Below are 26,123 nucleotides of genomic sequence, written 5' to 3'. Positions count from 1 at the left end.
AAGGCCAACACCAGAACCTGACTGAGCAGAAAATGGCTCCTGATATTCACAGATGAGATCTATTATACATTAAACATGCTTGTAAATATTCACTAGTCAGACCATTCAAATGGAAAATATGGTTCAGGTCAAAGGTCTATGAAAATGTTGTCTCCCGAGGAAAGTCCCCCTAGAATAGAAGCAATGATGATAACAGGGAGAAACACCCATAGGGGACTCAGGAGAACATTAAGAGTTGTTTTACATGTTTGACTGTGGGACAGCGATGATACCAGGGAGATAAATGATGGGCACTTATCAGACTGGACTGACCTAGAGTTATGTACCATGGCTAATGGAATGTAACACTCCCATCAATTATACACAGCCAGGCTGAATTACAATGAGTTAATGCCTAGTAAAGTTTTTCTGAATAGTTCTGTTCAAGCATTTTATTAGCATGAAAAATCAAAATAATTAGACCACACAAATATGAGGAGGAATGCCGTGAACAGGTTGGCTGTCTGAGCACAGCATTGCTTATTGAAATCTATGAATAGCAAAGCACAATAGGTACAGAATAATACAGGGTTGTCAGTTTTATTGGTGGTTTGTCTCACTGACAGGATCACATGGCTTGAAAATTATTTCATCATGTTCAAGTCCAACTGTGGGACTACGGTGTTATCTTCTATTTTTGTCTCTCTCGGCCGTATATTTCAGAGGCCAGGAACAATGTAGTCTGACAGACATATTCTTTATGAGGGGCTCGTGGTCTCTCTAATTTGACACAGTTGTCAGAGATAAAGCTCCTTAGAGAGTGTGGCCATGCTCTGGGTAAGAATGGGGATTAAATTAACACCCCCACCTTCACATCCTGTGACCCCAATACTGGAGAATAAAACATACATGGTGACTCACTTCAACACCCCACGTATCCCTTCCAACTTCATTTGCGGATGCATATGATTCTATTGCTAAATATTAAAAAAATAATAATATGGAACTGATTTTCTTCTTGTTGCTGAAATCTGAATTAAGCAGGGATTCGTATTGAATGTTAATTAAATAAAAACACTTTCACAACAATGTCATTAAAATCTAACTGCTATTTGTGAAGAAACAATGCTGGTTATCTACAAACATCTTTACTGTAAATGTTGCTAGTGAAAGCAAAATGACACCTCAAACACAGTGTAACAATACACTCCCTCTCTCCTTGGTAGTTTCCTATCAAATGACCCGAGCACACAAAATCAAATCAACACTGGAATGGATCATATCAAATTCTAATGAAAACATAATGTGCTCTTAAAATGTGTGTTGGCCCGGCAGCCAGTCATCCAGAGAGTCTCCCCCAGATGACGTGATGAATAGGGAACACCGATCGAATATGCATCAAAGTCGAGCTCATGATTTATGTAATAGCAGTCACTTGGACACTGATTAGCTGCTCTGTCAAGCGTGTAATACGAGAGGCACAACCCCTGGTTTATCAGTCATTTATCTGAAGTGCGTCCTGATATTATCACTGGATCCTAATGTCATCATTATGCCGCACAGCATGTGCGGGCCAGTGTGTCATGGTGCCGGCGACACTGCCTGTCAGGAGTTCAAGCCTCTTCATTTGCAAAGTGCTCAGACATTCATAGCACTATGTCAACAGTAAAATAGAGAAGCCACATCATATCAGAGATGGAGGGACACAGGCACAGAGGCACACTAAATAAGTGGGCACTTGAGGGTACAGAGAAATTTTGTCACGTCTTTGTGGTTGTGGTATTGCTTATATGATGATCAAGCTAATTCTTTTGAGAGGAGTGGAATAACAAAGTGTCAGAGTAAAAAGAACAAAATAACAGGTTGCTTTTTTCATTCCTGTTTCATGGTTTGATTTAGAGGAACAGACATAACATCTACTGTACACTGGGTATACACAATGAGAACACCCAGACCTCCTCAATGTGCAATGTGAGGCCCACAGAGCTATTTTTCCTGATTAAAATGCACACTCACACACACCACTGTGTGAGAGGATGGTGGTTGTTCAGTCTGTCAGGACTTTCCTGTTCTCCTGGAGAATATCTGATATCATAAATGACTTCAACTCCTCCCACGCCAACATGTGAGCGAGATTGTGAACACAGGAAAAGAGAGCAACACACAGACAGGCAGTATATGACTGAGCTATGACAATCATACATTACCGGATGGACAAAATTGCTAATAAACAATTTGTGTCACTATGACAAAAAAGGTTAGGGTTGTTATTCTCACAAACATCTGGTGCCGTACACTAAAAGGAAGCTGTGCAACATATAAGTCTATCAACACCTCACACAAACAAAAATTATGAAGGAAACTGAACAGGAAAAAGAGCTCTTTGAGTCTCAAACAAAAGATATCAGCCCTGCTGCCAACACAGACAGGGCACCACACCTTGGCAACGATGCCGCTCACAATCAAAGGAACAGTCGTCATCAGTGGAGCCGTGTTTTTAAAGGATATCTTAAAACGATTGAAAATATGTGTGTTTATGGAAAACAATTGAACCTTTAGAATTACAAGTTAAGTCACTGACGTGTACTTGAGGCTGCTTATTTCACCACAGCATGGCCAAAGTATTTCCTGTTTTTAAAAGATGCTATTTTTGCTTATCAGAATAAATGTATATGACTAAATAAACAAAATGTAAAATGTACAAAACAGCCTTGACGTGCTTACAGTAATTAAAATGAATATCCACTTAAAAAAAATTGCATTTCAAAAAGCAAAAGATGTCTTTCAACTGTTCAAAGTTCCACATTTGAGGCAAATTGTTTTGTAAATGTAATAAAGCAAAGACAAAAACATCCAGTGTGACTGCAACATATGATAATTGTGTGTCCACTGAATGCAGCATTAAATGATTTCAAACAGTATGGCTCAGAAGATCCAGCAGAGGGGGCTGCGCGCTGCAATCATATGCTGATTAATTGAGCTTGATTCTCCCCATGCTGCGAACATAAGTTGTCCCACACTGTAGGCTACATGTTGGTATGTGGGTAAAGGTTACAAGGCTTTATCGAAGTCACCTTTTACCACAGGTAGCCCTTCACATCATTTTTGATGAATATTAAGAAAACTGATTTTCTGATTATCCCTCATCAAGCCTATATCAAACTAGGTTATGTTCATTTTTATTAATTGTGCATGTTGCTCTCTAATTAGCTAATGAGAGACAAAAAGCAGGTTTAGAGCAGAAAAATGCAAATGACTCTTAGAAAATAGCACAAAAAAGTAAATGGCAAGGCTGAGAATCATCCTTCATTGAAATGTCAGAGATAAATGGCTCAAATGTCACATCAATTAAAACGGGGGACAGTTAGTAGTTCATTAAAGAGAGAGCCATATTGCACCGTCGGGTACCGTTGCCAACCCTTACTATCTGGGGCAGACTGGCAGCGGGTCCAGATGGCACGGAAATCCTCACAGATTTCAAAATGGTCTCTGCAGGGGTGGCGTTTTCTCCCCCGCTCCCACCCTCACCACGGAGATGGGGTGTGGGCCACAGGCCCATGCCGGCCTACACATTCCAAACGGAGGCATGCAGAGAGCTGAAGGCGCCACAGAAATAAAAATAAAGCTGCAGAGGACAACAGACACTTTCAAACAATACACAACTGATGCCACACTCTTGGTCATAGTGACTGTTTCAGCTGAATGTATGGCAGCACAAGGCAAGTTCCTAACAAAAGGAATTGTGCTCTGCCTTATGTGTTGTTTACAATAACATCCTGACTTTATTAGTTGGTAATACATAAGATGTTAGAGTCACATAGGTATTTTCTTATGCAAACATTATGCCTGGGACCCTAAAGTCCCCACTAAGAAGCTGTCACTGGAGATACGGATCTGGATAAATGTCTCCGCTATAAGTGAGAAGATAACAGGGTTTGAAATTAATGCTCAAAATATGCATTATCATATTTTTCCCAGTGTAAAAATATCAAGCAAATCAAATATCTAAATCACCACCATTACTAGTCTTCGGTGTACTGGGGACCCCCCTGAAGGACCCCAAATCCCAATTTGAGACCTATTAGACAAGCCTTTTGCGTCTGTCCCCGGCCGGGGGGAGGAGCGGAGACTTCGTCCTGACCAATGACAGAGCAGGAGCGGACCTGTCCGTCTCTGTGATTGGCCGACTCGACCACGCTGCGTCTGAAAACAGGAAAAGACTTCCTGTCATATTAGTTTAGCACCAGGAAGAAAAGAGGGCTTCACGCAGGCGGCGTCACGGATGAACTTGGCTTCATTGTAAGATACCGGCCTGTTTTACGATGTTAAACGTCCTCTAACAAAGCTTGTCATCATCCTCGGTTCAGAAATTATTCGCTTTGCTTTCAAGTACCGACGGCTATCTTTTGGAGGAAGTCGGTGTGGGCCTTCAGATACGACCCCCTGCCTGTCTTGTCTTATTTCTTTTTTTTTTTTCAAGCAAACTTAATATTGACATTTAATTTGAACGACTTGTAACACACTGACACGCTCCGGAAATCGCGGAGACGTCTGCCTGCGTTTCGGTGTTAACTTTCCCTCCTCTGAAAGAAGTGCATTTATAATAATAACAATAAGCACAACGAGGACACATGTTGCATTTTCACACCTGCGCAGTCACACCGCGTTTCTACTCAATTAATCACGCAGGTTTGACCGGGAACTAGTCTAATGAGAAACGAGTCAGATGATTGACGAGCGTGAGGACGCTGCCAGTGATTTTTAACAACACAAGCTGCTTATTGTTTGTTGTTCCTCACCGTGAAGAGCTGGGTAAACATTCAAGTAGTCACTTAGACTAGTCTCCTGCTCTGAAAACGGCACAAAACAAACATGATAGCATTATTTTTAATCAGTCTAGACTATTAGCCAAGGCCATTATTGCCAAAGTCCATTATTCTATCTATGAGTCCATTACCAGCTTGCTAAATGGCAGGCAGTGTGTTCAGTGCTTATCCAAAGTGCACTGTACCATTGTTTGGCTCAGAAATTTCTCGCCTTTACTGTCAGTTCAGGCAAACCCCTGATGAATACAGTGAGAGAGCTGCAAGACTAGAAACAAGAAAGTTGAAGGAGACGCATTTGTGATCGCATACCATGACAGATGTGGTCGTGGTGTGTGTGAAGAGGTGGGGAGGATGAGGAGGAGCAGGGGAGGCAACTGGAAGTCTAAATGAAACTGCAAATGTTTGACTACTTTCATATCACATAACCTTTTTGTTTTAGTTTCCTGAAAATAAACATTTCCATTCTTGAATTCATGGTACAGGTTATGTTGAGCAGTGTCACATTTTCATTCTTTGCGTTACACTTGTAGCTAATCTTTTTTTTTTTTTTTTTTGTGTCTAAAAATGTCCTTAATGTCACGTGAGACCAAGAAGGATAGCAAATCCACTTGCAAAACTGAAACAAGGGAATGTTTAATATTGTCACAAAAAATATGTTTATCTACCTTTATAGACATATAAGTACAGTGAATAATAAACTTTTAGAGTAGTTACAGATTTTGGTTAATTGGGCTTCTCACTGCTGTAGTTTTTTATTGTTAGTTTTTCTTACTTAAGGAAACTTGTCTTCAGAGCTACATCTAATGAATGTGAAAAGTTAAAGACACATTTTCCATTTAATTTTGAACTGTTTGGTTTGCTGATAGGTCTCACAGATGAGAAAAAAATTGCTATAAAATGTCATTATTGAAGAGGAAAGTCTCCATCGGAGTGTGATTAGTGTGATATTGCAACTGCAAAAAATAGTAAATTAGTTGTTATTTGACAAACATTACTACTCTTTTGATGAAGTAACAATTGATTTTATTCTCTTTTAAGCAAAGCCTGAAGTCATTCTCGGGATACAGCTTGCTGAATGAGAAGATTTACTACTCTTCCCCATTTTATATCATTGTATTCTGAAAACATCTTTGTCTGACATAACATATTTTTAACAACAGCTAGTGGCCTGGGAAACTTTGGGCATCTTTCTCTTTTTTCAAATATTTTAAGCAGTGAAGGGTCAAATGGTGAATTGAGAAAACGATCTGCAAATGTACTAATAATGAAAATAATTGTTAGTTGTGGCTCTGCGTGTCACAATTAATATATAAACACATTTGTTAAAAATTCATGAATACGGATTACAAACACTTAAAAATAAAAAAAAATAAAAAAGAGAGCAAGGAAAGAGATATTGAGATGTTTTATTTGTACCCTTTAGACACTTTTCAGATCAAGGTTCCAAGAAGGAAAGGTTTCCTTGGTTGGAACTTACAATCAATGTGACCTTTATTTATTATAACCCCCATCTCTCAAAAACTCACATATAACATAGTCAATCATCTCTCCTTCCCTCAAAGTAAAAATAAAAAAGGAACTGCTGTCTGGTTATTGCCAGTATCCATCTCAGTCGTCAGAAAAGCTGCACGTTTTTGCTGTTGTTAAGGGCTGGAAACCAGAATCCCATCGGAGTTGCACCCTAAGGAACAAATTTAATGCTAGAAAAACATCCCGGCCATCAACCAAAAATGACGGATTGAAAATAATGTCGAGCTATCTTGGGAATCCCCCACCAGACAAGGGAACAGACTGCATTGTTTTTCTCATTTATGTGATATATAGAACAGAAAGAGGGGAAAAAATGGGCGATTTATTGGTTAGATAGGCGTATTCTTTTCCATGCACAAAAGAAATATTGGATAGTAATGTAGGGATCAAGTCACATCATGACATTGTTTGGAGGCTAGGTGTTCAAATATGTAAGTCATCATCCGTTGGTGGCCCGCTAGGTTTTCAATAGATCATTCAATGCAAATATGTGTGGGAAATTGTGAAAGTTGCCACATGAATATGTCAATGAATGCAGTGTAATTTGTGCTTCTTTAGCAGGGCAGCGAGATGAAGAAGCAGAGGGAGAGCCAGTGCACTCAGAAGACCATCTCATTGCTGAGCCCCCTGGGGACGATCCAAGTCAGTGGATGTGAGAATGGTGTGCACACCATCCAGATCCTAATAGATGTCGCACCTGCTGAAAGGTACTGTACAACAGCCGGGCTGGTGACGTGATAAACAAAGGTGTGAAATTTACAGGCAGACAGAATCCACTCCTGTGATGGAGTGCCTACCATTCCTCATTGGAAGCAGGGCATTTTTGTAGATCCCACAAGAAATATCCTGGAGAAAGTTGGGCAAATATGAGCAGGCACTAGAAATATGAGGGGCACTAGAATACAGTTGGGCTTGAAATTAGATTTCTGATGGCATGTGGTTGTGATTCTTCCTGCAGTATATTTGAAATTTCAGAAAAAATAACTTGTTTATTAGCCACAGGGGAGTTGATTAGAGCTGATGTCTGTAGGGTCAGCAAAGGCCATGGGGAGCATGGACTGCTCGCTCCTGTTTATTTATGTTTCCTCTGAGTTGAATGCAGTAGTTTTGAGTGTCAACTGACACTCAGAAATGTAATAAGTGATTGCATTTCATGCAGAACCCATCCCTCAAAATTGATGTAACGTTGACAGTCTTACTGAAACTGATTAAACTCAGTATTAATAAGTACTTATTCCTTATTTTTACAGGTCCACATCCTACATCTCAGATTAGTTTTGATTAGATTGAAATTAAATATCCATGTATCACAGATTCGCATTTGATAAACTTGAATGGTTTGGGAAATTAAACCATTTTCAAATGCACCCAGATAGGAAGTTATCCTTTTGAAAATGTATGTTCAAATTCTAATTTATGGAAACCCATTAATAACCTTGTATATTATACCTCAACATGTGTTTCCTTCTCGACTGTCTGCTATTTCCTAAAATTCATCAAGCAGTAAAAACATTCCACTTGTTGTTAATGAGTTGAAGTGAGAAAATTAATAATATGGAATTTTGATTATGGAAGATGTCCTGTAACCATGCGCAAGCACCTTTCTCCATCTCCTTGTGAACAGGGTTTAATTTGTGTGTTCAGGTTCAGTAGGAATATGCAAATGAATTTAATGATTCGCATCACTAGATCATTTCTCATTTTAATATCATTTGCTATGTCGGGTTATAAATGAAGCTTCGATCACATCGCTGTCTGTATGTTCTCAAAGGTGTGAGCAAGAAATCACTAAACTAGATGTTTAGATTTTATCGCGACTAGTTGAGTACAAGGTTATTGTCATAAGACAGGGGAACCAGAGCCATCCCAGATATATGGAGTAACGCAATGTAAACAGGCATTAAGGGAGGCGAGATAAAGTGACAAAATATAGGCTTATCTTTGCAACAGGCTTTACATGTAGATCTCACAAAAGCCTGCCTGTAGCAGTAATAGTTCAGATCAGCCATTTCCATTGATTTATTTATGACATACTAAACAAGCCTCTTTGCAGCTTTGGATGTGGTGTGGTGCAGGCTTAGGAAGTCAGTGTGATAAATGATCTCTAAGAGCATATTTTGGATAAGGGAAATAGATAACGTCCATGCGTAACAGAAAGGGAGACCTACAGTAGATATTCGTGAGCGAGTCACAGCTTTGGAGGCTTACATGTGCAAGTTTGTTTTTCCAGAATTCACTATTGGTGGGTGTTGAACAGCCAAGGCAGCAACAAAAGCTTTTGTGGCATTGATAGATAGATATTGATAAATGCCATTATAGCTACATAAACGCTCTTGAAGTATTGCTTACACACCATGACCGTCAGCTCTTTCTAATAGAAACGTCTCAAGCCCCTTTTGCTTCCTAACTGATCTTAGGAACATTTCCTGAAATCAACCTCCTCTGCCAGTCTAACGACAGCCCTGAAGGCACCATCAGATGAACAAATTCATTACATCTCAACAACCCCTGTTGGGGCCCTACGCACCAGCCTTTCTGTTAACCAGCATTCCCCCCTTTAGTTTTTAGCATGGCCTCAGCGTTCACAGAAAAATGATACGCATTTTGTTTACAGGAGATTACTATTATCTGAAATATGATGCTTCTTGCCTCTTTCACACAGAGCACAGACACATAATACTGAGGAAATCATAGAGCACTTTTTTATTAGGGTGAAAAATGAAAAAAGGGCTGGACTCCTGCCCCAAGACATTTTGTGAGCATATTATTTTACAATGCTTTGATCAATTTGTCTGTCAAGCTGGCTGAGATGTGGGGGAGCAGGAAAAAAGCAATTTAGCTTGTGAGGTCCTCAATAGAAATGCACTACAGGAGCCTGTGTATGACATGTTGCATTAGAACCTGAGTAGCCTTTATTGCCTGATAATGTCGCAAGGCAATGCTGATATCAATCACCCTTTAACAGCCAGTGTGATGTGTTTTTATGAAAGGAGGGAAAAAAATGCATGAAGTATTTCTTGGAAAATAATTGATTTAATTCAGAGCTGAGGGATTTCTACTTTTAACAACAAAAAAATGTTGTGTTGGGAAAAAAACAGGCACAAAATATGCTAGAAGCTAAAAATGGTTAGGAACAGACTCCTTGCATATGCTCCTATAGAAAATTGTAATTAATTTTTACACAGATAAACATTTTGTCTCATTTGCATATAGATATAAACAATATATTTGTGCATCTGAATTCCCAGCACACTCAAGTCATGTGATCTGCCTAAAATCCTAAGTGGCTAAAACCAAAAATTATCTTTATATTTCCCAGGCCATAAATCCGCCTTTTTTTTTTCTGACACAAAGCCTTATAAATCTGTGTCTGATTTTTCACATCGCACATTGTTTTTAGTTAATGATTTTCATCTGTTTGTTGTTGCTGTGATAGCGGGGAAATGTACCATATGCTCCGGCAAAAGACAAATGATTAGCAAATGAAATTCTGGACAGCTGTCTGACTGAAAGCGTTTGGTTGATAGCATTCTGCTACCATAATTAGCTTAAGCTTTGGGTTAATTAACTTTCTACCTGGATATGCATAATAATAGCATTCTGCAGAAAGCCAAGGCGATTCCAGTATATCAGCAGCAAAGGCTGGCTTTTTATTTTGTATTTCAGCTGCATATTTCAATTTCAAGAGGCGATTTAGCTCGGGAGCATCGTCAAATATTGTAGATTTTACTCCCCCAGCCAGATAATTCTGAAACAATAGGGGTGTATTATGTGGCAGAAATGCCATTTCTGAATGTAATTAAAGCGGATGAAAGCAATCACCGATTTTTAAACGCTTTTGTCTAGCATGAGGCCTACTTGTAAAAAAATACCCATCAAGAGGAAAAAGGAGGCACGAGAACCCCCAAGTCCTTATATAAGAGGCCTTTGAGACTGAAGTGAAGTACAATAGTAATTAGTCTTTTGTATGAATTTGCTGGCCATGGTCATGATTAGTTAAGCATATGAGAGGAGGACTGCATTGCTCTTAAGGAGGAGGGTGTTAAAGTCTATTTATCACCAGTTATCCTCATAGCTTTCCATTATCACTGACAACACTGGATGGGGCCTGAGAACTGCCTAATTGTTCTGAGGTGGAGTGTTTTTGTGTCAAACCTGTCACTCCTAGTCGCATTGGCATTCATAAGCAGCCAGACATTTTCCATATATCTAGCACTAATACCCAAGCTGTCACAACAGCTTTTACACACTACCAATGCTAGTGTGAAATATCTGAGGTGATGCATTTATCGTTTTTCTCACACTCGTGTAGTGTTGTGAATCAATGTCCTGGTTCACACTGAATAGCAGTATGGTAAATGTGCTCTCTGTTTGGCCCCTGTTTACATGATGTGTTCACACACCAGGAAACATATCAACAACTTAAATTTGTTTTCACTACGATTTCATGTCTCTGCTTCTCTCCGTTGCTCTTTCTCTCCCCTTGTCTTTTAGTCTTTCTTATATTTACTCTTAATACATAATTTTAATCAATTTGAATTATTAATTAGCTTGATATATAGACACAAGTGTGCGCTAAAGAAACTGCTTACATTTGTAACTTAAAATGCTTTGTCATACAAACAGTGATCTGCAGAGATATCGAATGAAATCATCAATAAAGCAGGGGGGAGACGTTTTGACGTAGTCCCTTTAGAGATGGTATGAATAATTCATTGTGTAATGATATTCAGATGATTTTTGTTCTATTTTTTACTGCAGCTTTAGAATATTGTTTTGCATGTTGTGAAGTGTAGTACTCAGCTGCGTATTCATTAAGGTGCTGCTCCCACTGGCCCTTGGACCCATCTGTGCTCAATGTTTATGCCTCCATCTCTCGGGACTGTCCCAATCAGGCTGCATGTGCCATTTCCTGTGTAAACCAACACCTGTGTAACACACTACCTGTAAACCGCCCATGTAGACGAGACACTGACATTCATTCAGTCACTCAGATGAAAATCTGCAAATGTTGTGGTTTCTAAAGCAGACCCTCCAGGGTGAGGACAGAAGTGGAGTGAGAGCTGCTGCTCACTGTAGAGATGCAGCAAAAAGCTCCTGCAGTTGTTGTTGTTGCTGCTGTATTTTTTTATTTTTTTTTAACCCCCTTGTTGTCAACCGTGAAGTTTTTCCGGCGCGAGGGTTGAGCTAGTTTGTTTTAGAACTTGATTGGATTCTATATCTGCAACATGCAGAAGTGTACAGTGTGCGACATACTAACGCAATATGCAGCGAGATGATTCCGCTCTGACATCTTGGAGAGGAGTACGAGTCAATTATGCCCAAGTGTTGTTCTTGCTTATCTTCCTGCGGCACCAAACAAGGATTTAGTCAAGGATTTAGGGGTGAGGGGGCGGTGGTGGGGATCATGGTAAGCGGTTCACAACAAAACACTCAAAACTCCTGGGAGCGGGCACTGATTTAAAAATAAATTACAGAAGACGAAGCGCTAACACTCAAGGGCCCTCAGCAGTGCTGGCGTACACAGGTGAAGATTAGCCTCCTCGCTAATCAGAGGAACAAGGCAGTAATTTGCTCTGAACACAGACAGTAATTAGGACTTGGTGACACTGGATTCCCATAATGCCTTTGTGCTTGACGTGGTCAAATTTTGACAGAGGCTATCCATGCAGGGTCACTGTCCCCCCAGTCTCTCGGCCCTCTTCAATTGAGGCTCTAAAAGGTCCCTGCAGTTACAGGGGATCCCTAATGTACTTTATGCCTCCCTCACTGGCTCCTTACCATTCGGGTAATTGGAATCTCTTACTGTGGCACTTGAGAATAGAGGCTAAAAACGCTATTTGAAACTGCTCAGTAGTCTGTTGTAGATAAACATTGCTGCGTCGGGGTGTGGATACACTACATAATGGAGTAAGAGTTAAGGCTCTGGTAATACATGCCTTCACTGACTCCTGTGGCTAGCCAGTTGGGAGAAGACCTAATTGTTGTGTGCTTTGTTGCCTACTCTGCAGTATTTTACCACCACCTTTATGTATTGGAGTGAGTGTTGCAGCCTCTTTAGTGGACATTCGCTAATAAGAGTTGTTGTATATCTAGAGAGCAGTTTATCTGGCCCAGCTGTTTTTATTTTGAAATGGCCGAGCACAAAACATGTGCTCCACAACAGAATAAGAGGCCTTCCCTACAGCTTACCAGAGCTTACTACTCTGCAAGCTCCCGATTTTACTGCTGCAGTAGCTAGATAGGAATCTGAATGATCTTCAAATGGTTTAACAAGTCGCATTGAGCAAGTGGCTTACAATTGTATCACAGCCTTTGGCTCAGAGACCATCAGGATCTTGACATTCATAGAGACATGCTGTTTTTTTTTTCCCCCTTCTTAGACAGTCATTTTAGGCTTTTTTCATGCTCTCTTGAGTCTTTGACGTCTTTGAGTTAAGTATCTGGAGCTATAAGGCTGAGGAAAATATTGGACTCCTCTTGGCCTTTTCTATTTCATCCTCTGACCCGCCATGTTACCCATGATCGGTGAAGGAGAACTCTGGCAGGCTGTGTCAAAAGTGACAGCCGATCGAGTCAGGATGAGCGCCATCACGCTTCGCAGGATGGAGGCATGAGTTCTGAGTTTTTCCCCTTTTTGTGCAATATACCATTACACCCTTCGCCAGATTCCTTTCAATTAGATCTCGCGGTTAACCTTTTTCATTCTTACATCTGCAACTGATAGAAAAAGTCTTACTGAGGTCTTGTGCAATAAGAGATATGCAATATGTTAAAGGAAATTGACAATTTTAATGTCAGGTGTTTTTGTTTTGTTTTTTTTTTTCTTTTTTGCCTTTGTCTACAAATGTTTCCTCCAGGTTGAATGAAATAACCTCCAACATTATATAAATGCTCAATTCATTCTTTATATTAGTGTTGGAAAATAGGTAGGACTCCAAATGACTCCCACTTTATGCAGCAATGATTTATGGTAATTGGAAATTGATTGTGACAGGAGCACAATATTAGAAATTTTCTCAAATCACAATCTTCTATCAAGGGAAATATTCTTTTTAGTGCAGCAGGTCTTGGCCAGTTTGGAATTAGTTTCTTATTTCCTTACCTTTGATGAAATAGTAAACGCCTGAAGGACATTTGAAAAAATTTGATTTTAACTGGTTGGAAGACAATAAATAACAATATTTCCTTGGACCAAATTAGAATTTTTATTTAAACTTAAACACACCTGTTAAACATAGTTATTGAAATACTGTTTGTAATCACTGCTAATTATATTTCTTGGTTTTTATACAGGGCAGTTACTTTAAGACGGTGTAGGGATGGCTCCTCCTTAGAGAGCTTCTTTGTAATTAGCCCGACATTTATTACACATCTCTAATCTCTCATTTGAAGGGCACAGTTTCTAATGTGGAAGTGTGGACTCTGAAAAGATCATATGATGCTGCTTGATTTGTGATTCACTGAAGCCTGAAGCGATTGGAAATGTTGCCTTTGCAGGCGCTACATCTCCACTGCCCACATGCTCTTTAAAAACAATCCCCCATCGCACCCAGAGGTGACAGACTTCAGCTCGACTGATGTTTTCCACTTTTATTTATTTATTTTGGTGTTGTTTACTGGCCATAACATGTACTACATTGCATTAACTTTTACCACTGTCAATGTTGTATCAGTCAAAACACCTTTTTAAAGCGGGCGCATCCACATCAGAGGGCTGAGGGGAGAGGAAAATTAGCTACGGTGACAAGTCTGAAGTGTGAGCTGAGGTCAAAGGTGCCAAGCCTTAAGCAAAGGTGCTCTAGCCTTTGTCCAGTAGATTGTAAGGGCCTGCGGGTCCAACAGGAACATTTCCACACACAATATCCCTGAGCTGTCAGTGTGCAGCGGCTGGAACATCCTCTCAGAGAGAAAGAGGGGGTGTGGAGGGGTAAAGGAGGTGGTGGTTGGTTTGGGGGGGGGGGGGGGGGGGGGGGGGGTAGAGCGGGAACAGTGGCCTGAAGATCCTTGCTGAGAGACAGAGGGGTGGGGGGATGGTGGTGTGTGTTGGGGTGAATGTGGGGGAGAGCCAAAAGAGCTGGAGTGGGAGGATAGAGAAATAGAGAGGGGGAAATGAGGAGGGAGAGCTGGGGGAGGAAGTGGAGGGGAGGGATAGAAAGGAGAGACAATGACAAGTAGGGGCTGGCTGGGCACTCACCCATGCCGACAGAGATTGCCATGAGCCATGGCCATTGTTTGAGCGGGTCTCAGCACAGGACCCGCCAGTGGGTTTCTGAGTTTTCACCACTCAACTATAAACTGCTGTGTGGTTTATTTAGAAATGAGAGTATTTACACCTTTTACTGTATTTACACCCACTGTTAAATGGCACCCAGGAGATTTTCATCGCACAGCCACAAACTAGCAGGCAGAGCGGTTCTCTGAAAACTGACCTGCTCAGTCATAACACTCCAGTAAACCTCAGCTTCACATGTCCAATATAAAACGTTGCTCAAACTGTGACCTGCAGAAGTGTAAAAACACTTTAGGGTCGTGTTGTTACGGCGGGCAGGAGAGAGACGGTCTGTGTGTTTAACAAAGTAAATGTCTATTATTAATACCATACAGCATAAGCCAATTTTGAAAAAGGGGCACTTAAATGGTGATATTATTTATTTATAAGTCCTGTACACCAGTTAATGGAATTGGCAGCCTGCTTTAGATCCAGAACACAGCTTGAGGTCCACTTTGCAGTAATGCACATGCTAAGAGAGGACCTTCCCAGTAGGGTCTTTAAGTGTCAAATATGGGTTAGTCTGCTTGCATTGACCTGGGGGGTGGTCAGCAGCGGAGAGAAATTCAGCTGTTAAGTGATGCCAACTCAACCATCGGCAAATTCCTCCAAGCATCTACTCATGCTAAGATGCATGTCCAAGTGCGGTGGTTTGCTGGCCAGCACCGCTCTGGCCAAAAAATCCATTTATTCTTGTCATGACCTATAAACTAGACCCAAGCAGAGTTGAGACTGTTGTTAACGCTCTTCTCTTAACCTTTTTTCCAACAGCTGCAAGACTTTTTAAAAAACTCTCTTTTTTTTCCTTCCAAAAACTGGCTCTGCAAATGGTGTTTGAAATAATGTGTTAGCGCTGTTTCTTATGACCTGACAATGTTTTCTTTCATACTCTATCATGCTGCACTTCATATAAATGCATTTCTTCTGTAACAAATGTCAGGATTACTGTCTCTATTTTCTCGAACTTCTTTCTGTCTTCCACTGCTCTGATATTTGTCACTGCTGAGTGATGGGCAAATGCTGGAATTTGCGACTTTAGATTTTAAACACAAGTTGATGAACAACTTTTGTTTCACTCTGCAAATTATGTCATCTTGCATCTGTGTCACCCGTGGTGTGTTATTACACTCCTGTGACATATTTTAGCACTGTTCAACCAAGAATTGGGCATTATGATTGCTCCTCTGATCCCCACCTCACCTCACTATCCTGCCTTATATCCCTCACAGGAGCGGCGAGGCCCCCCTGAGCTGTGTGGTCAACGATAGCCCGACAGAAACGAGCCCCGAGTTGCAGCGCTGCGTTGAATGGCTCCAGGCGTACTTCAGTGAGCCGCAGACCACTGGGAGTCTCTCGCTCCCTGCCTTTCACCACCCCGCCCTGCAAGGAGGTCTGTCATGGATAAATATTTGCAGAGCCATGACTGGGATCAGGCTTTCACTCTTAATTGTCAGTTACATCACTTACACTCACTGGCTCACTGTGTTATAATGAAGTATTTTATGGCTGAGAGAGAGAGAGAGAGGGAGTGAAGGACAGAGCGAGAGCAGAGGAGAAGTCGAGTGAGTGGGTGAGCGAAAGAGAGAGAACATAACACAAAGCTGTAACTTGGTTCAGTAATCTGTGGCAGCTCTTACCACGCGTGTTAGTCTTGGCAAGCTTTTCCATGATTCTTGGCACATTCTTTGAAACTGATCGAATTCCACTCTTGACATTTTCAGACAGGAAGCTTTTTTTTTTTTTTAATGAGAACATGTGAATGGTGGTAAAGTTTGAATGAGCTTATTGTTGGCTTGACCAGTCACCTAGGGCGAGTAAAATGAAAGCACCCCAAAAATGGACAATTAGTGTCCTTTCAACTGGTAGTTGTGAGTGGGGAGTGAATGATTGAGGGTGGTAAGGAAAAAATGAGGAATTAATTATCCTCAGAGTTGTTGTTTATTTTATATATATATATATATATATATATATATATATATATATATACATGTCAAGGAAACAAAGAATACCTGCAGCCTGATGGCTCATTTTTGAAACGTACTAAACTTCTTGTGCTCAAGCCATTTTCAAAACAATTAGAGGCTATTTCTTTGTCACACTGAGACGTTCATTGCATTTTAACTTAAAGATTTTCAGAAACACTCATTTAGAGTCAGAAGCACACCTACACAGAGGAAAAAAATAACTCTAATATATGCATTTAACAATTGTGCCTCTCTTCCCCTGCAATCAGGCCTTAGTTGCTCTCTAATTTCATGCAGATCTGCAGTGCTTGAGTGATGGCATTTTCAATGAGCAGGTACTCCATTGAGACCCTGTATACAGCTATGAGTCCCACGCTCCCGCAAAGGCAATGCAGAAATACATCAGGACCAATTACGATATCAACTTTCAGTGTGATTCCCTTCGCCACCAAGTGCTTGTGTACCAGCCCCAGGCTCTTTCAAATCGCATCTCATCTGAAGTCTTTGGGGTTTTAATTAAATTTCAGGATAGATGGAATTCTTCATTAGTACCTGATCTGAATAGGTGATTGTGCTGTGTTCCACCTCTCTCCCTCGCCTGTTGTTTTGTGGCTCAGTAAATACAGGGTTTAGGCTTGGATTGCTCTCAGTAGTCAGAACCATAGGCCATGCCAGTATAAAAATGTTAAATGTGGGCATCAAGAGTATTTGTCTTTTGAGGGAGGAAAATAGAGGGTTTCTGTTTTTTCTTTATTTTGCTTGTTGATTCACAGAAGAAAAAAAAAAGAAGGATTATTATTATTATTTTTTTCCATACAAATTCCTACTTGATCCAGTCATGCAGTCGTGCCTGCCTGGGAAAAAAATACAAGTTTAATCAGGTCATTACAATCTGTGACAACCAACTTTTGTTTGCTCAGTTATCTTGAGGGAAAACCTGAACACGACAGTGCTCTTGCAGCACTTGTCATGTAATATTGAGTTGTGACCTTCACTTGAAGTGTTGCCATGTTTATTTACACATTTCTGACAAAACAAGCCACTTTTCATATTAGCTGTCACGACATACCCGAGCAACAGAGGTGACATGAAAGGAAACTCGAGGTGCAGTTTTCTATATTGTCTGACTGATTGTCATGGACAACATCACAAGGAAGTTTGGGTGACGGGTAGAGGAATGGCGAGTGTCGCGCTTTCTGAACCTGTATGTGTGCGCGCGTGTGTGTGGGTGCACACACTTGCATTCACCTCCTCAGAAAAACACAGACACAATCGTGAGTTCTTAAAATGATGCATATTCTTATCTCATTAATTATACATCCATATGTAACAGACGAGAGGATCTTAGTCTCGGTAAGCGGCACAGGGAATGTGCGGGGAGGGGGCCAGGCAAAGGGGGGGAAGGGCGCTCTTCAAAGCCCAAATGACTGTGTTCCTGCAGGAGCCTGAACCTCCCCCTGTGCACAGCACAGGGCGAGATGAGACACTCACCAGGACTCGCCCCTGTGATGTGGAGAGGAATTAGGGAAATGAACGTTTTCAGAATATCGAATAATCAGAGAATCATCAGCACCCCGTCAGCCTTCAAAAGTATGGATCCCTCAAGACTCAAGAGACACTTTGACTGGGAGTCAAAGTCTTCCCTCCCATTAGACACAAAGGATAATGAGGGAGCTGCATTTCCACTATTGTCTTTTTACCCTCACAGCCATGTGTGAGACTGACTGTCAGCTGGAAGCCATCTCTCCAAAATCTATCATTAACGGAGCTGATGGAATTCAGTTTATCATTTTGGTTTGGGGTTGTTTTTTGTGGTTATTATTTTTTTATTATTTTTTTTTATTGCACTCATATACAAAAATATGAGCGAATCAATCACATATGTCAATATCTTCATAATCACTAGATCTGTTCAATTGTACACTGGGTCAATATTTCTGCCTGTGCAGTAGCCCTATCACCTGGCCTCATGGCAAGTAATGACCTGTGACATAATTATGGGAAGTCTGTAAACACGTAAGTGGGTCCTCTCAACTTTTATTTAAACAATTGACATCACTGCACCCCGATCTAAAGAGGGTCCTGACCCCAGACACACCATATTAGGCTCTTTATGAAGTATGGGGCTAGGGGAGCGCTCTCCAAATCACTGCTGGTCACCTCAAGTGACCCACATGAAGTCTCTGTCACTAACACTGATGAGGGCAAAGTTCTTTAACCTCTGTAGCGGCAGATAAAAGCGCAGACACTTGTTTTTTACCAAAACAGTTGGAAGATGGGAAACCTTCTAGGAGGAAAAACAGCTGCTCAGGATTTGTGAAAGGTGTAAACAGCGCCGTTGCTTGTTGCTCAGTCTACTTGTAGGCGAAAGTGCTCAGCAGCGTCTGCTGGCGTGACACTGACTTTGGTTGTTTGTCAATAATGTTTGCATCAAAAGGGATTTGTCATTGCCATAGACTGGGCGAGCTGTCATCTACTCACTACTGACAGAGCGATATCAATGTGTACCATGCGCATCATGTGGCCAAATCCAAGCTCTATGAGGGAGAATAATGCATAAAAGAAATTTCAGGGGTGTATCTTATCTCCTCATAACATTAAGTCTGTCTGCGTAAGAGCCCGTCATCTCGTTGACAGCGTGATTATTACCTGAAAAATTATTAAACAGTACCTACGGGCCTTGTTCAAGACAAAGAACTCACATGGGTGCGCATCAATCAAATGTATCCCCTTTAGGTTTTACACTTATTCCCCCCAGTTTAGGCAAATTGCCTTATTCACGTGGCTTTGTGTAGCGGAGAGTGACTATAAGGTAGCGAGGGAGCCTGGGGAGCAAAGGATGTTCACTCTGTAGAAGAGAGACAGGGGTGTGACATGTTTTCACACAATGCCAATTTAGAGGGATTTCTCATAGATCACTTGTCATGTGCTCTCTTAGACCATATAAATGAGAGAGAATGGGAGATCACTAATTGAATTTTCATGACTGAGTACATGTATGTACTAGAAGAATTTCACCCCCTCTTGATAACAAGACTATTGTTCTTCATCTTGTTCTCCGTGCAGAGAGAAACGCTGTTCGCTTGCAACACAAGCCCAGTGCATCTGTGTCTCTAGGTTGTGCGATGCCTCAAATACTTTTTTTTTTCTCTCCCCCCTTTTCTTTAGCAATCACAACTCGACAAACATGCCTCTCAGTCACTGCCTGGTAATCCAGAAAAAAAGATAATGCTACTGCTAAAGTGCTAATGAAATCAAAGCCGTTAATGTGGTCGGTTAAGCTGCGGATGATTTGAAGAATTCCGCCATTTAAGTGAAGATGATATAATGAATCTACTCTGAATAGAAAGCAATTAAAAGGACAAATTGGTCTGATTAACCTCAAAGTCATCCCGCTGCCACAAATGGTGTGCAACATTCAAATTATTATTATTAAAAATCTGGAGCAGATTTGCCGTCTTTTTGGCCTCTCTTAATCCTTTTAAATGAAGGAGCGAACTTTTTTAATTTTAGCTGTGACCTTTCAAAGCATAACCTAGATTTTTCTGCCATAGAAATAATTTCCTCACATCAGTTTCTGTAGCATGCTAATACAAGTTCTAAGGTCAAATTGAGGGACATCAATTTATTTGGTTGTTTAATGAGTACTGTAAAGAAAAAAAGAGACTCGTGCACAGCACCGCTGGGGAAGCACTGGACCCCAAACACGTGCTTAGATGTTGATGAAAACCCCCCAAAAACTGAATCAAAATGTTGTGATGTTTCAAACTTTTGATTCAAAGTCAAAAGACCGGTTTATTTCAGAAGACTCTAATCCACATTGTACTAAACTCCTGTCAGTCAGCTGTCTCAGCTTGATAGATTAAATGAGGGACTCTCGCTTTCCCCGCTCTCTCCTGCTGTCTCTTGCTCTTCCTCTCTGTCCTCTGCCGTGTGCTGAAGAAGCGTTCACAAGCCGCGTGCTGCACGTACTTCTGAAGGATGTGAAGTTTGGAGAGACGGTGTCGTACAAACGCCTTGCTGAGATGGCGGGAAACCCCAGGGCGGTGCGAGCAGTGGGAGGGGCCATGAGGAAGAACCCGGTGAGTGTGAATGACATTGATTGACAGTTTTTTTGTTTTTTTTTTTTGCTTACATATTTTATTAAGTCAAATAGAGTCAAGTTACTGTATTTTAGTTTTGTTTGATTTCTTACTGATTTTTAGTCTAAACGTGTTGCGTGCACATGAAGCAGATCTGTTAAATGATTTTATATGGGTGATCAATAAAGAATGATATAAAGTACTGTGACATCTATATAGTATTTCAATATTTTTTTAGTAAAAATTGCAATCACACTAGTCACCCTTTGAATGTCGCTTCAAAAATGTTGTAGGTTGTCCAAATGTAAACAATATATTTTAGTTTTAAACTACCAGCTGTAAATAGTCAGACACCTTGAAATTGGAAACTGATCGATATTACTCTCCATTTTCTAATCTTTTATAGACTCAAAATAGATTCAAATCAACAGCAGATTAATGAATGATGAAAATAATGATCACTTCAGGCTGTAAATAAAAATGTTCCTGTAATTTGGATTATTTCATAAATAGCAGGTTGTACATTAATATTTTACATAATGTTACGATAAAGGTTAAAGAGGAAAATGGTGAATGAATTAATTTTTAAATAAACACATGAATAAATGGCTATTTTCTGTACATTCATGCGATCAAACAATCATTTCTATTGAAAACACAAATACTGCATAGAAAGTGGTATAATACAAAAAAAAGACCAGTGGTGTACACCCCTGGAGTCTTCCAGTAAAAGGATTTCAAAATGATGCTGTATATGAAATCTAAACTGTAGGTGTTCTCAAATATGTGCGATAGTGAAACAAACGCCTCCCGCTAAGAAGTGAAACACTACCTCCAGCATGATTTTTAAGCCCACACCTTTTGTTCCCCTCCTCTCAAGTCTTTCCTGTAGATGTTTGCTGCAAATCTCCAATTCTTGTAGGAAACCTGGCCCGCATCATTTTGCCCATGAAACCACTGTGTACAAAATGGAGAGCTAGAGGGCAAGTGGTGTGTCTTCTTTTGATCAAACCCTTTGATCAAAGCACGTTTAGCTCTGCCCATGTAGTGCTGTGGGCACCACCGGTGTGCTCTGTGAGGCAGAGAACACTCCTTGTGCAGAAATGCAGCCAGTGCGATGTTCTCCCTCATACAAGCTTTAAGATGCCTTGTGTGCATCCTCATCTCGATACTGTGTTTTCCATGTCATGGTGTTTTGTGATTAAAGTAATCAAGTAATTTAGAATGAAATCATTTTAGAAGACTGAATAAATGCAGATAAACTGTAAAATAAGAGCATCTTTTGGATTCAATACTTTGCACTACTTCATACATTACATTAGCCACTGGCATTGCTTCTGGATGGCTATATAATACTGCTCAGTCTCATGTTTTACAGACATTTCTTTCCTTTCGTCAGGGAGGCTGGGAGCCTGAGCCCTCAGTTCCTGATACAGATCCAGAGTCTGATTGTCAGTGTCAATTACTTGTCAGGAGCGCTGCTCCACTCAGGCTTCAGCTGTGAAAAGCTCAGTGTGTTCAATCGATCCTCGCCTCTCTGTGGCACTTCTTCTTCACCAGGATTTGAGTATTGATAAGCCTGGCGTAGTGCTCTTTTCCCCCCAAGTGAAGAGGCAGATCCGAAGGCCTTGAGGGTACCCTGCTCTCCCTCCAAACCCGGGGAACAGTATTGATCTGAATACTGGAGCAGTATTTCTCTGTCTGCAAGGTTAATCTAGGGCTCGGAAAGTTTTATTGCTGTTGATATGGGAGCGGGCTTAATGATGGATCTGAACTGAAACGCACTGCATGTCCAACTTTTGATATGAAAGGCTGGGGCGGCCATCAAGTCAGGATAACTGTGTTTGGTTCACTTGGAGAGGAATCATCACAATGCTGCAAGAACAAAATGAGAGCAGCATTAAGAAAACTGAAAAGAAATAATTGCTGTAATTCACTCCAACCACTGCCGCTCTCCTTGTTCTGAATTCACAATGATCGAAGTGTTTTAGAGTTGCTTGTTTAATCTTTCTCCAGCCATTTAGTTTACAAAGAACTCAGGACCCCCTGGCAGTCGTCTGCAACAAGAGTAAACGCTCCACCGACTTCCTCTTTTTAATGATCACAGGGTTATCAGATCTTAATGTTGACACCCTCTCGATTGAATATTCATCCTGCTGGTGTTTTTGCCCATTAATTTTTGATTGCTTCTTTGCTTTACACTATTAAAGAGTAAAAAACATTTATACCCAAAGACTGAGCCATCACCCTGAATGTGGATTTGTGCAGGATCAAACCAGACACTTCTGGTGTGGCACTTTGTTTTCATGCCTTGCATGAAGATAATAAGCTATGAAAAAAGAGCAAAAAGAAAAATAAAAAAAATTGCAGATTCATATTTTCTGCATGTTGGTTACTTTTAAGTCACACCATTTATCTGTTAAACCAAAGACTCTTTCATATATATCACATATCTACTACCAACAATTTGCTGTGATACTAAACGTAAACTAGAGAATAAGAAATAATTTGATTTTTAAAGCTGCAGTCTATATAGCAGTTTTTTTCCCCAAATATTATTTCAGTACTAAAACATCATAGTTAACTACTCATGAAATGATTATTCTCAAAGTTTGAACGCTGAAACGCATTTTTGCTATCATCTAAATGAGAGAATAAAATCACAGTTTATTTAAAGTAAAAACAGAAATAAACTATTTAATGCCTTGGTTTGCATGTGAAAATGTTCTTGCATAATATCTGCAGAAGTTGCACATGTTCATGTCCTCTGTCTGTGTGCGTGCCAGGTTCCTCTCCTCATTCCATGCCACCGAGTCATTTGTAGCAGTGGACAGAGTGGGCCGTACATGAGCGGCAAGGGCAACCATCTCAAACAATGGCTGCTCACCCACGAGAGGCAGAGAGGGGAAGCCTAAAGCATGACAGAGGCCAACTGTCCTTCGCTCAGTACACACACACACAGAGGCCAGGACTTTTTTTTTTTTAAATAACGCAAAACAGGGCCATAAAGTTTAGTGTGCTTGGCACACACTGTGGAACAACTGGAGCTACTTGTAAATATTCAGTTTATACTCCGTTTTTAAATCTAAGAATAGAGATGCTGCATAGTTAATGTGATACAGAGTTGTTGCAGAATTAGAATGTACAAAAATAACTTAAACAGAGAACAGTAGGAATTACAAGCATATGCTCCCGTGGGTCTCCGTTGTGTTTGCCAGATAGTGCTGGAATGCTTTTTCTAAAGAATTATTATTCCCTTAAAAATATGTCTCTTGCATTGTTGTTGTTGTTGTTGTTTTTTTTTTTCTCCGAAGCAGAATTAGTCTTTGTGCCTCTCGTTGGTTTTTTTAATTTCCTGCCAAGTGAATGCTTTGTTCAACATCCAGTGATAAAGGCTCTGAATTTTACTGCTACAAAGCTTTGTAGTGAAGCATTTGTTTTGTCTTCATTTAGATCTCATTGTTTGCTCTTCCCTTATAATCCACCTAGAGAAGAGATGTGTTCTGCATTATATACTGTACTTATGTTACATTTGACATGTTTAAATAAATACATCTCAAAATGACAAAACTGGACTTTTCATCATTTTGATTGTATTTAATTTAAAAATTGATTCCATGTAGCGCTCACTCAGTTCAGCTCATAATTAATTATGCTGTATGTCCTCTCTCTGCGCTGCAGCTCTGGATGTCAGAGCTCCTTCTTTTATTTCTGAGTGGTGTTTTCCATTAGAGGGCAGTACAGAACGGGAAACAGAAATCAACATTTCAACCTTGAATTCATCCTGCACATTTAATTTGTAACTTAAATGTTTATTATGTTATTTTATTTTCATCATAACCCCTTCCAATCCCTCTGGGATAAATTATTCGCTCTTAAAGAGACCATATGGAGAGGGCAGCAGTGGCGGGAAGTGTTTTGGAAAAAAATCACTTGCTGTAATTGAATATGTCCTACACTTTTATTTTCTGCTCTCGTCACAAAGAACTGGTGTAAAATTGACAGTTTAGTCTATTTTTTCCCTAAATCCTTAATTATCCTCCCTGTCGAGCTCCAGTCCAGAATGACCCTTACCTTCCCATAGTTATTCCTTTTCTGCTCAGCACAGGTAGCCTAATAATCCACCCTCCAAAAATAACCTCGGCTCTAACCTTTACAGAACCAATTCAAGTGGCCCACTCACTGAATACATTTGAACTTTGCTGCATTTTTGAATTTCTTATCTGATCAGCTCTGCGCAGCTGTCTTGCCGTGCTGCTGGACTCACATACTCTGCCAATGGAGTACCATCGCAGCGTAGATGTTGAGGCAGCAGACAGGCAGATGAAGAATGAGACTCAGTCTGTGGTTTCACAGAGGGCTAATGATGCCTGTGGTGACTACAGGCTACAGTCAGCCCCCTAACGAAGGGAGCGGTGACACAGCCACAAGGGGTCCCATTTAAGCCCGGCGCACTCTGAAGTGCACTGTAAGCACCCTCCTTTTTTTGCATTTTGCAAAGTTAATTCTATGGAATGCCAGCCAGAGATACTGATATCTGTAGAGTCGTGCAGAAGATGTTAAAAAAAATTATAAAATAAATATAAATAACAGGCCAGCACCAAAGGTTCAGCCGGGCTGCCAGTAATTGACCATGTAATTGTTTAGGCAACCCTTTGGAATAATTCACACATTTTATTTTCTGAATATTGACAAGGTTGCAGCATTTTAATATTTATCTGCATTAGCAGCAGTGTTGCTGTGGATATATTATTTAGTTGTTTTAGTTTTACCATGTGTGCCCCTCCGTATCATGCTGGCTCAGAGATAGAAAAGGAATTAGTTTAAAAGAGGCTGAGGTGATTTCATCATCCGCACTGTTAATCTCTGGGAAACCTTTAATTTTGGCCTAATATCTACCTCCGTTTCACTGAGAGGGAGTACATGAGTGCGTGTGTGTGAGTGAGAGAGCATGTGACCATACGTGTTGGTGTGTGCACATGTGTATGTCCATATGTGTGTGGGTGAAGTGGATGATATTGAGTCTGACTTCATAAATCACCCAGACACTGATAAACTCCCCATGCACCCACACACCGCTAATGGGCAACCCTTAAGGAGTGTGAGTGTCTCGTGCGGCGTTTGATTCAACATTTATTAACCCCCTCACACACTCACACACACACACTTTCTCTCACATATGATACACACTCATTTGAGCCCCAGAAAGAGCGAGGATGTGGTTGGTGGCATCCATAGCGTTACTGCACAGTTTTGACCTGGCTGGGTTGGATTAATCATAGCGAGGAGTGGTAAGATACATTTTAGCTTATAGAGCCACAACACGCTCTGCATTTCCTAACATTAGTTTCCTTCTCATAACTTATATCCTGTCTCCAACTCCCCACTTCCCATCTCATATCCTGGCACCCTTCCTCATTATAGCACAATTTTCTGCCCCCACATCAAATACAAACACTCTCTGAGCTTC

The 26,123-nt window shown here is 40.6% G+C and overlaps 1 protein-coding gene across 3 annotated transcripts; it reads left to right on the top strand.

Annotated features, from left to right (window-relative positions):
- The first annotated feature begins 4,229 nt into the window (after positions 1–4,229).
- LOC115055696 (methylated-DNA--protein-cysteine methyltransferase) lies at positions 4,230–24,191 on the top strand. Of its 3 annotated transcripts, none has more exons than XM_029521681.1 (5): positions 4,230–4,278; positions 6,897–7,042; positions 15,837–15,997; positions 20,514–20,653; positions 23,440–24,191. In XM_029521681.1, exons 2-5 carry the CDS (start codon positions 6,906–6,908, stop codon positions 23,566–23,568), a joined length of 567 nt encoding a protein of 188 aa, XP_029377541.1. In that variant the 5' UTR covers positions 4,230–4,278; positions 6,897–6,905; the 3' UTR covers positions 23,569–24,191. The 3 variants fall into 3 exon arrangements, with proteins under 3 accessions (XP_029377541.1, XP_029377542.1, XP_029377540.1); XM_029521682.1 differs by having other exon boundaries at positions 4,234–4,278; positions 6,894–7,042; positions 20,517–20,653; XM_029521680.1 differs by having other exon boundaries at positions 4,234–4,278; positions 6,894–7,042.
- The last annotated feature ends 1,932 nt before the right edge of the window (positions 24,192–26,123 follow it).

This window comes from Echeneis naucrates, chromosome 15 (genome assembly GCF_900963305.1).
Source record: "Echeneis naucrates chromosome 15, fEcheNa1.1, whole genome shotgun sequence".
NCBI lineage: Eukaryota > Metazoa > Chordata > Actinopteri > Carangiformes > Echeneidae > Echeneis > Echeneis naucrates.
Note: the sequence above shows the minus strand (reverse complement) of the source record. Positions and strands in the feature narration are given on the sequence as shown.